Source organism: Amphibalanus amphitrite, unplaced genomic scaffold (genome assembly GCF_019059575.1).
Source record: "Amphibalanus amphitrite isolate SeventyFive unplaced genomic scaffold, NRLGWU_Aamphi_draft 000383F_arrow, whole genome shotgun sequence".
Classification (NCBI taxonomy): domain Eukaryota; kingdom Metazoa; phylum Arthropoda; class Thecostraca; order Balanomorpha; family Balanidae; genus Amphibalanus; species Amphibalanus amphitrite.
Window position 1 is genome coordinate 163,045 of NW_024881877.1, and position 11,333 is coordinate 174,377.

General features: G+C 45.7%; 1 protein-coding gene across 1 annotated transcript; it reads left to right on the forward strand.

Annotated features, from left to right (window-relative positions):
* The first annotated feature begins 396 nt into the window (after positions 1 to 396).
* LOC122390132 (heat shock protein 83-like) lies at positions 397 to 5,429 on the forward strand. Its single transcript, XM_043382809.1, has 5 exons — positions 397 to 575; positions 2,171 to 2,424; positions 2,791 to 3,820; positions 4,239 to 4,969; positions 5,153 to 5,429. Exons 2-5 carry the CDS (start codon positions 2,171 to 2,173, stop codon positions 5,277 to 5,279), a joined length of 2,142 nt encoding a protein of 713 aa, XP_043238744.1. The 5' UTR covers positions 397 to 575; the 3' UTR covers positions 5,280 to 5,429.
* The last annotated feature ends 5,904 nt before the right edge of the window (positions 5,430 to 11,333 follow it).

The following is an 11,333-nucleotide window of genomic DNA, read 5'->3' on the forward strand; positions in this document are numbered from 1 at the left end:
AAGTCGGCAGTGCCCCCCGTAATTGAAGGTGTTCCGCCGCTACTGATCTTTCAATAACGTGCATTTCTAAAATCCAAGTGAGACGAGATGACCTGGACAGGCCCAAATCGGAAGAATCAGCCTTGATCACCACTCCACAACGAACATAAGAAACTACGCCAATCTACGACAGCGTTGGACCTACGCTTGTTCCATTATTAGACGGGCCCTGCCGGGAACATTCATGAAGCTTCGAGAGTTCACCAGTGATGCCTGACTGTACGCAGCATATTCTCTCGCTTCCGCATATAGTTTCAACCCGTAAATATTTTCAACGATTTTGGACAGATTCATAATAATATGTTTCAATATTTCAAGCGTAAAATTGAAAAATATATACTAATTTTCTTTTTATAGAAATGAAACTAGGAATTTGATTGAAAACAAAATGTGAGTAATAAGATAGGAATCATCCGCCATACGTCTATATAAACACCAAACATGGCGCCCGTGAGTCAGTTGAGAATTAAAGACGAGGGTGGTTGTATCGCGGTGTCTGATTATTGAAATATTAGAGTACTGCAATCAGCGAAAAGGTATGTCAATGTCTGTTCGTGTCCTGGATGCTTGTTTAATTTTCTAAATGTTGGGGCTATATTTTTTTCATTTTTCGACAAAGGAAGTGTTAGCATCTGAGAAGGGCATACACTGAAACCTTGACCTAGCGAGGCGAATGTGCATAGTGGATTACTTCCCTCCTTTCACATTGATGTAGAATTGGGTGATCACATTGATGTAGAATTGGGTGATAGCCATGGCTGTTCCAATGGTAGGTTAACAGAAACGAAGTCGTTACTCTGTGTGAGGGTTACAGGAGACACAAGTCTGTTCGCAGATCTGTTATATGCATGGTATTTACTATTTACCGTATTTTTTTGCCATTGGTGGGTTTCACCCCCCCCCCCCCTTCGCAATACCTGGGTTGCCTCTGATTGCATATCAGTCTGGCAGCCTGAATTAGCCTTTCAGAAGTGTTTGCGGAACAGTTTTGACTCCCGGGCTTGTGATAGGCATGTGTTGGTGCTATGTTGTTCTCCCACATGTTTCAAAAGTGGTTCGTCCAATGTTTATGATGCAAAGGATGGATCTAACTGACTGGGAGGGAAATTTCTAGACATCTTTTCTTCGGACAGTTTATTGTCTGCAGGTTTTTGTCTCGTTTTGTCTGTACATTGTCATTTGTACATTTTTCGTCCAGATATTTTTTGTCTGTATATTTTTTAGTCTGTGCGTATCTCCCTTTGGACATTTTTTGGTACCTATCTTCATTCGGACATTTTTTCATTCAATAAATTTTACGTCTGCTGTGCACCCACTGTTACAACTCCAAGGTTGAATGAAGACATACCTACTACAATGCAAACTCTGAGGCAGATGATGTTATAGTCTTGGGGCGAAGCAGTGCAGGGCCAGTCAGTGCCTTAGGAGATATTAAAGGCAATGGCAATGAAGCCTGTAGCTAGGTACACAGCCACTTAACCTTAAAATAATTGACACCATTGTAGCTAGGTACACAGCCACTTAACCTTAAAATAATTGACTTACCATTGTTTGCAATCTCAATCTATGCATGCAAGTACTTTTTCCTTATCCCTGGTAGGCAAAAATCAGTAGGTATGAGAGGTTTGGTTATGTTCTAAGTCTTCTAACCTTTGTGCTGTGTATTTACCGTCCCACCCGATGTTTCCCCTTTACTATTTTGTTTTTTACAAATCGTGGAGAAATGTCCAGGGTAGTGTTTCAAAAAAATGTCCGGACGAGAAAATGTCCGGACGAAAAAATGCATAAATGATAAAATAGAGTGACCGACAAAAAAGTCCGTACGAAAAGAAATGTGCTGACGAAAAAGCACAGGCGAAAAAATGTACAGACGAAAAAATGAGACATCTAAAGTCTGACGAAAATCTGCGGACGAAAAATTGTCCGACGAAAAGCTGTTAGACGTAAAAACGTCATGGAATTGGTGGTAGTCGTGTGACTGACTGGTTGCCAAAATATGTGACTGATAGGCGTTATATGGCCGGGTTGGGCTGCTCATACTTCTGGGATTAAATGTATAAACACATTCGCGAAAGATCGTTAAACTCGCTCGCCGATCAAAGACCATTTCTGACAATTTTGTCCTTTTCAGATGACGACCACAGACGGAGATGCGGAAGTTTTCGCATTCCAGGCTGAGATTGCTCAGCTTATGTCCCTGATTATCAACACATTCTACTCGAACAAGGAGATTTTCCTGCGTGAGTTGATTTCCAACGCTTCTGATGCGTTGGACAAGATCCGCTACGAGTCTCTGACCGACCCCTCCAAACTGGACGGAGGCAAGGAGCTGTACATCAAGATCATCCCAAACAAGAATGACCGCACACTCACCATTATTGACACGTAAGTTGAACCATAGTGTGGCTCGTGATAAGCTAAACATTTTGTCGCAAGCACCCGTTTCAGTGTCTGAATTTAAGGTTTGCAAGTTGTAACGCAATATTGTGTGTAACGATATTGTGAGTTTTCAAGACAACTTTGGGCTTTTCTACTCGGAACATACCACAGTTGTTCCTGAACAGGTTTTATGACCATTATATTTGAATGATGTTGTAAGTTACGTCTGACGTGGGTCGGGATGTGATAACGCCTATCACACTCAATCTTGATCCATGTTGTGCTGCCAAAACAAATCTGAACTTGACCCTAGCTCACCAAACGATGTCAATTAGACTGCTGTGATTAACATGGGTGTAATTTTTCTTCCAGCGGAATCGGCATGACCAAGGCTGACATGATCAACAACCTGGGTACGATCGCCAAGTCCGGCACTAAGGCGTTTATGGAGGCGCTGCAGGCGGGCGCCGACATCTCGATGATCGGCCAGTTCGGCGTGGGTTTCTACTCGGCCTACCTCGTCGCCGACAAGGTCACCGTGCACAGCAAGCACAACGACGACGAGCAGTACGTGTGGGAGTCGTCGGCCGGCGGCTCGTTCACCGTGAAGCCCGACACCGAGGAGCCCCTGGGTCGCGGCACCAAGATCGTGCTGCAGCTAAAGGAGGACCAGACCGACTATTGCGACGAGAAGCGCATCAAGGAGGTCGTCAAGAAGCACTCTCAGTTCATCGGCTACCCGATCAAGCTGCTGGTGGAGAAGGAGCGCTCCAAGGAGGTCTCAGACGACGAGGAGGAGGATGAGACCAAGGAGAAGAAGGAAGAGGACAAGGACAAGCCCGAGGTCGAGGATGTCGGCGAAGATGAGGAGGGCGAGAAGGACAAGAAGAAAAAGAAGACCATCAAGGAGAAGTACAATGAGGAGGAGGAGCTGAACAAGACCAAGCCGATCTGGACGCGGAACCCCGACGACATCAGCCAGGAGGAGTACGGAGAGTTCTACAAGTCGCTGACTAACGACTGGGAGGACCACCTGGCCGTCAAGCACTTCTCGATCGAAGGTCAGCTGGAGTTCCGCGCCCTGCTCTTCTGTCCCCGCCGGGCACCGTTCGATCTGTTCGAGAACCGGAAGAAGAAGAACTCTATCAAGCTGTATGTGCGACGTGTGTTCATCATGGAGAACTGTGAAGAGATTATTCCCGAGTACCTGAACTTCATGCGCGGCATTGTCGACTCTGAGGATCTGCCCCTGAACATCTCCCGTGAGATGCTGCAGCAGAGCAAGATCCTGAAGGTCATCAGGAAGAACCTAGTCAAGAAGTGCGTCGAGCTTTTCGAGGAGATCGCCGAGGACAAGGAGAACTACAAGAAGTTCTACGAACAGTTCGGAAAGAACCTGAAGGTAAGCACTTAGCATCTGATTACCATCAACTTTCCTTTTTATTATAAGTACGAGAATTCTTAGTTTGCTTCATGTAAGTTGATATTGATGTTAAACCATCGCCTTAAAACCCAAGTAAAATATCCCGTGACGCTTACGTTCGTTCGATGTGGGTATTGCTCATTCCTTGCTCTTCCCGCACGCAATGTGTTCAGTTGTAGCACCATTTTCCCGGCTTTTGTCGGGGGTGATGCCGGGTCAGCTGGGCTGTGCTAAGGAAGTAGATCAATGCCGAACAGTGCTAACACACTACGTGGGACCTCTTTCTTAATGTCCGATCGCGTGGTTGGTGGTCCTGTTCCACATTTCTTCAACATACCAATCATCAGCTGAGGACTTGGTTGAACTTGTTGTTTATGGTCTTTCTCTTTGTTCACAGCTCGGCATCCACGAGGACAGCACCAACCGCAAGAAGCTGGCCGACCTGCTGCGCTACTACACGTCTGCGTCCGGCGACGAGCCGTGCTCGCTGAAGGACTACGTGTCGCGCATGAAGGACAACCAGACCCAGATCTACTACATCACGGGCGAGTCGCGCGACCAGGTGTCCAACTCGGCCTTCGTCGAGCGCGTCAAGAAGCGCGGCTTCGAGGTGGTCTACATGGTGGAGCCGATCGACGAGTACTGCGTGCAGCAGCTGAAGGAGTACGACGGCAAACAGCTGGTGTGTGTCACCAAGGAGGGCCTCGAGCTGCCGGAGGACGAGGAGGAGAAGAAGAAACTGGAGGAGGACAAGGCCAAGTACGAGAACCTCTGCAAGGTGATGAAGGACATCCTGGACAAGAAGGTGGAGAAGGTGGTCATCTCCAACCGGCTGGTGTCCTCGCCGTGCTGCATCGTCACCTCCCAGTACGGCTGGTCGGCCAACATGGAGCGCATCATGAAGGCCCAGGCGCTGCGTGACAACTCTACCATGGGCTACATGGCCGCCAAGAAACACCTCGAGATCAACCCCGACCACAAGATCGTCGAGCAGCTCAAGGTCAAGGCTGACGCCGACAAGAACGACAAGAGCGTCAAGGATCTGGTGATGCTGCTGTACGAGACGGCCCTCCTGAGCTCCGGCTTCAGCCTCGAGGACCCTGGCGTGCACGCGTCGCGCATTCACAGGTACGTCTACAATTCATTAAATTCACTGTATTTTTGTGCTTAATTTTATATTTAAATGATGCCATTGCACTTAATGTCCGATCTCTGACGAATGACTCTCTCCCTGATAAGTATTCCCCACCCAATCGCCTGTTACCCCTCGTGGTTTGCGGTGCTGACGACATTTTCCTTCTTTGCCAACAGGATGATCAAGCTCGGCCTGGGTATCGACGATGATGGCGAGCCGGAGGTGGCCGAGACGCCCGCTGAGGAGATGCCCCCGCTCGAGGGCGAAGACGAGGATGCCTCGCGCATGGAGGAGGTCGACTAGATGCGCTCTCCCCTCGCTAGGCTATCATCTGCATAAGGCTGTCATTTTTCATTATCATTTCGTTAGTTATGTTTATAATACTGTTCCTACGGGATTGTGATTGCACGTGTATGATATCAGGTACCGATTAATACATTGTCCATTGTGTTGGTACGGTGTTTTCTGGGTGGTACTGCTGCTTATGGAGGAATTACTGCGGGAGGGAATGGGGTGACACATCGAGCGGGAGATGCGAAACTGATACAATCCTGCAGAGTACGGTCTAATATGGGGTCGTTGGCACCAGTTGGCTCGCATCTTGATCTGGTTCTCCAAAAGGAAGTTCAAACCAGTAACCAGTTAGACGGTGGGGTCTCAGTTTACCCGGTTGTCCGCCTCGGCTTACTACACTTGGCAAGCCCATTCGCTAGCAGTCACACGCTGAATGAAATGGGATTTGGTATTCACCAGCGAATTTTGAGGTCTAGGCAGATGCATTGACGCATGACAACGCCAAATTGAAACCAACTAGGCCATTTCCCGACCCATTCCACAAACTAAACGAATGAAGTGAGATTATAGCCATCAAACCAACAGCTCTCCCGATATGACCACCTCGCTGAACAAGCATCCGTGGAACAAGCATGCTCGCTGAAGATTTATCTCGATCTCGGTCGATTATGAATAATCAGCAGAGCACCATTGTAATGCATTGTGCATATGTTACATTGCATGTAAACACTAAACATTACTTATAAATAAAAATTGAACATTATTGGTTATATAGAACATTTAAACATAAAACATTGTGCATAACGCACATTGTGATATGTTCTCTACGGGGCAGCATCCCAGCTACCGTTCTTGGCCGCCAGGTGTCAGCACAAATTCGTCGCTAGATGTCACTAAAGACCGGACCTCCATGCCGTCGCCTCCTGCAGTCTAGCGAGAGCGCTGTGATATACAAGGCAAGGGGGAACGGACCATTGGATCTCGGGATTATACTCATTACTCTGAAATGCATTCCCTGAAACTACATGTCGTTGACGCTGAAATAAACCATAACAGTGCCAGAGTGACAGCTGATAGGTAACTGGATTATGCTTGCCTGTCTACTCTGAACCTATACATAGGTACTAGGTAGGTAGGTACCTACCTACTCGGTGCATGACGAAATAACTGAATATGAAATATTCAGACAATATTCAATGACCAGCTGATAATAAATTTGCTAACAATTTGAGTAGATGGGCCATGGTAGGACGATTGTAATTGTGATTGTTGAACTATCCCACCTTCTAAAATGTTGTTAAAACCAGTTAAATTGTGCCCGACTTTATAGATTGGATGACCAGGAACACGGTTCTGGCATTTATTTTTCATTAACCCTCGCCCGTAAACGGCGATCTGCCACCTTCGCCCATGCAGGGGGGGGGGGGTTGGTGCGACCCCCCCCCCTTGGCGTTTGAAAACGGAGCGTCGTAGAGCTTAGCGGAAAAGACCAACGGATTGCTCTCGCCGAGATCTCGCGATTGGTGGTATATTTTTTGGTTCTAGGTCAACATTTGACCTACTTTTGACCGGTCAAAGGTCAAATTTTCGGAAAATAGACTTTTTTCAACTTTCCGCGGCGATTGCGGCAAAACGGTGGGAGATATCGACTTGAAACATTCACTATTGTGTTCCTTGATCAATTCTCTATCGTTTGGTATGTATTTCGTTTCCCTGGCTCTAAAAATGGCGCGTTGGGAGCGCCGGAAGTCGGCAAGGTCACAGTCGGCGGCAGAAATTCGAAAAATCAAAATTTAAATTTTTGAAATCTGATTGTATTTTTGGATTTTGGAGGTCCATTTGCTCCCTATAGAAGCTAATATTGCTGCATATTTCCATTGAGGTGACAAGAATTAGCAAAATAGTGGTTCGGGCGCTTTTCAAAAATAGTACCGGACGCTGTTCCTCTTGTGACGTCATAGCTCCGTGACCTGACCTGACCCGGTCAAGTTTCTTATACCATATGATAGCCAATACTTGCCCCAACATGCATGGGAAGTTTCATCACGATCCATCAACCGATGTCCGTACCACCGGCAGGAAACCTCGGGCGTTGGCACTAAGTTTGTGAAAATCCGGCCGGAGTCTGTTCCCTTTGTGACGTCATAACTCCGTGACCTGACATGACCCGGTCAAATTTTTTTCTTAGCAAAAGATGCGCAAGGTTTGCCCCATAAGGTACCCAAAATTTGGCGGCGCTGCGCGCCGCCGTTTTTGCACTACCTATTTCCGAAAAGCCTCAGGGGGGGGGGGGGTTGCACCAACCCCCCTTTACATGGGCGAGGGTTAAACATCTAAGGCTTCCCATATTCCAAACACAAACTTTCAAATATGTGACGTCACAGCCCAAAATTACCTCCTTCCCCAGGCCAACACCAAGAGGCCGCGGGGGTTGCAACCTAGATAGATAGTGGTTTCTGAACCTCTCCGCAAACTTGGCTATCTCAACTCAAACCCCATGTTAAAGGTGGGATAGTCCCTTTAAAGGGACTATGGGTTACAAGGGATAGTCCCTTTAAGTGTTTCTTGTTTCGGGCAGGGCCAGGGCCCAGGCACTAGTCACGGCAGTCAGCAATTCAGCATAAGCAACTCGGTTAGTACCTAAACGGCGTTGGACGGTATTTGAAAGGGACTCGGTTTATTTGGGGACTGAGAAAGCCGAAGGGTGTCATTATCTTTAACCCGCGCCCCACTGGGGTCTGTGTATAACACGCCCTGCTGGGGGGGGGGGGGCTATTCATAGCCCCCCCTCCTAACTCCGAAACTACTGGACCGATCGTCAAAATTCAAACGGCGTCTGATAGCCCCGGAAAAACTGTCGAGCGGAACCTAATTTCATTGACCTCGAGGTCACCGATGACGTCACAGGTCAGGTCAAAGTAAAAATTATTAGCACTTTGGCTTGTTCACATTTTGGGCTCTGGCCGCCGTCTTACAAGTCAGATCAGGCTCATTTTTGGTTTCCACACTCGTGAACTGAACAGATGCTCTAGATACCTTGAGGGTACCGAACTTGTACTTTGATTTTCAGGTCAGGGTCAGGTCATCACAGGTCACGAAAATATTATATCATGCGTCGGTCACGTGACACATGTTTTATGGTCCATTTAGGCCATAACTTTCGAATTTGATGTCGTCTGTGTCATTCGAGATCATTTTGAGTCGAATTTAGCTTAGGTCAGGTCACTTTCAGGTCAAAAAAGGTCAAATTTTGAAGTTAAAATTTTTCAACAAAAAAGGTGTCTATTGGATGCAGTTTGAGCTCAGGAACACGATGGTGCCATTTATATTGGTGTACGATGTCAAATACGTACTGAAAAAGTGATTTGAAAAATTAATAATTGTGAATTTTTTTGCAATAATGCGTATAACTTGGCCATTTTTGAAGATATTTAGCTAAAACTTGCTAGAGTTAGTCATAACCATGCGTTCTGTCACATATATTCCGGTTTTTTCGAAAAGTCAAAAACTTTTTGAAAAAATATAAAAATACAAATTGTTAATATTATTATATAAAATTTTCAAAATTTTCAAAATTTTGAAAATCCGAGATGGCAGTTTGATAGCGCGGTCAATTCTGAGTCCTTTCATGCAAAGAAATTGGATCTAGCTTAAAAACTGAGCTCTTGGGAGCGATTGCCGTGGTTCAATGTTTTGCGTCGAAATCGGACGAACATGACGTCACTCTGACGTCATTTCCGGCCGATCTATGGTAGCTACGAAATTCAAATTTTGACACAAGGTGTCAAATTGATGCAGCCGCAGGTACTGAAAGTTTGGCGTCGATACGTCAAGCGGTTTGGAAGTTATTGCAGAAAAACGGGATGGGGGCTATAAATAGCCCCCCCCCCCCCCAGTGGGGCGCGGGTTAACCAGCGCCCTGGTGGGGTTTGTTTATAACGCGACCTGGTGTGTGTGTTTGTGGTGGGTGGGGGGGGGAGGGGGTATTTTTCGCCCCCCTCGTATCTCCGAAACTACATACTGAATGGATTCACAAAATTCAGACGGCGTTCGATAGCCCTGCCAAATTCGTCGAAAGCAATCCAATTTCATTGACCTCGAGGGCACCGCTGACGTCACAGGTCAGGTCAAAGAAAAAATGTTTCACCGTTCACGGGTCTTCTGGGAATGCGCATGTATCAAGTAATAGGCATTTTATCGAAAATCTGCGATAGGGCGTCAGTTGCCTAGTACACATGCTGCTAATAGACGTCACTGATATCAGGTCAGGTCACAGGTCAGGCCACCAAGGGTCAGCACATGCATACTATGGATGTGCGATGCGTGTTTTATTGCCATTTTTTTCAATTTCAAACTCAATAGTGTTGGTTTTAAGACCATCAGGAACGGTTTACGGGTCACTTCCTGGTGGAGGTCAGGGCCTGGTTTTATAAAGCGAGTCCGTAACTTACGCCGGTTTTTGAGCTTGTATTGTAAGCGCATATGAAGCGAAAAATTTATTTCCCTTTTTCCCTTCTGCTCTTGCTTGCAAGATAAACAAATTCAACGATTCAAACTATCGTCATCGCTTCACATGCACTTGCAATACATGACCAAAAAACGGCGTAAATTACGAACTCCCTTTATGAAACGAGGCCCAGGTCAATGTCAGGTCAAGAAAGGTCAATTTTAAAAGTTGATATTTTTGCATATAATGGGTGTCGATTCGATGCGGATCGTCACGGGGAGTCTAATGGTGGTCTGTGTTTTTCGCTACGTGGTCTATAGACCAACTCTGTAGAAGTCTATATATATATATATTGTAACTCTATAGCAACTCTATAGAGTTGTTAAAAATGAGTTTCAAAATTTGACGTCATCAATTTTGAACAGTTTTTGTCGCTATAACTTACCAAAAAATAGCTATTGATCTTTAATTTTGTATGTGATTAGAAGTCGGTAGGGACTATTACATATATTCCGTTTTTTATTTAAAAAAGAAACTTTTGGGATGTTTTTTGCTAGGATATCCAAAAAATTACAGTTTTGATTTTTGGGGCTCAAAGTCCAAAAATTTCAAAATGTTGAGACTTGTTTTTTAGTAGCCCTGGTAATTCTACACCTTTTATGTCTTGGATATTTTTCCGTATCTTCAAAGCTTTAGGCCTGACAGTTCTCTTCCCGCGAAACTTTTTTTTGGGTCGAAAATGGCAGAACATTACGTCACCCTGACGTCAATTGCGGCCAACCTATCATAGCCTTTGGAAAAATTTTTGGTCACAATGTGTAAAATTGATGTCCGGGAGGGTGTTGATAGTTTGGTAACGATCGGTTAAGTGGTTTTGGAGATATATGGAAAAATCCGGAGGGTAAAAAAGAGCCCCTCCCCCACCTGCGCGGGTTAATCAACTGTCGTTCCCAAGAATGGTCTTCATTTCACTTCGATTGAGAGGCTGAATGATGACTGCAGTTATAGTTTAAGGCCGTATGATAGTTCGACCTTCCAGCCATGAAGACGACTAGGCGAACCGACAATGTTTTGTGAAACATGATCGTGGTTCAACGCCTTGGGTCCAACATTCACGGTTTGACCGTTCGTAACAGATGGTCCATTCGTGGTTTTGAACGAATTCGTCCAAGTTCATCCGTTTCTTTGCAATGGTTGCACTTCGACTAGCGGCTATAGCGATGCGCTAGTCCCTACGGCTCTCTTACATCATGTTGATAACTTTTTTTTCGGCCGTTGTCGGAAGAAATCGTCCTTTAGACTCCATTTATCTAGAGCACCTGTTACCATTATGGAATGCTGATTCATAGTCTTTCTATAAGCGTTGGTAATGGTAGCGTTAGCGCTGGAACCCGTGGTATTGTAGCCAATAAATTGCCTTCAGTTGTCGTAAAATCCAACCGATGTTTTCCTTGGTGCCGTTCATCTATTGTCCGCACATTGTTTGAGCGAACGAAGCCCATTCGGTTATTGCGCTTAAATCTGAGGCAGGATCTATATAGAAAAAGAAAACTAGCGCTGTAATATCAGAAGAGCAGCGACCTTTACCTTATCGTTCTATTTTACTAACACTCAAA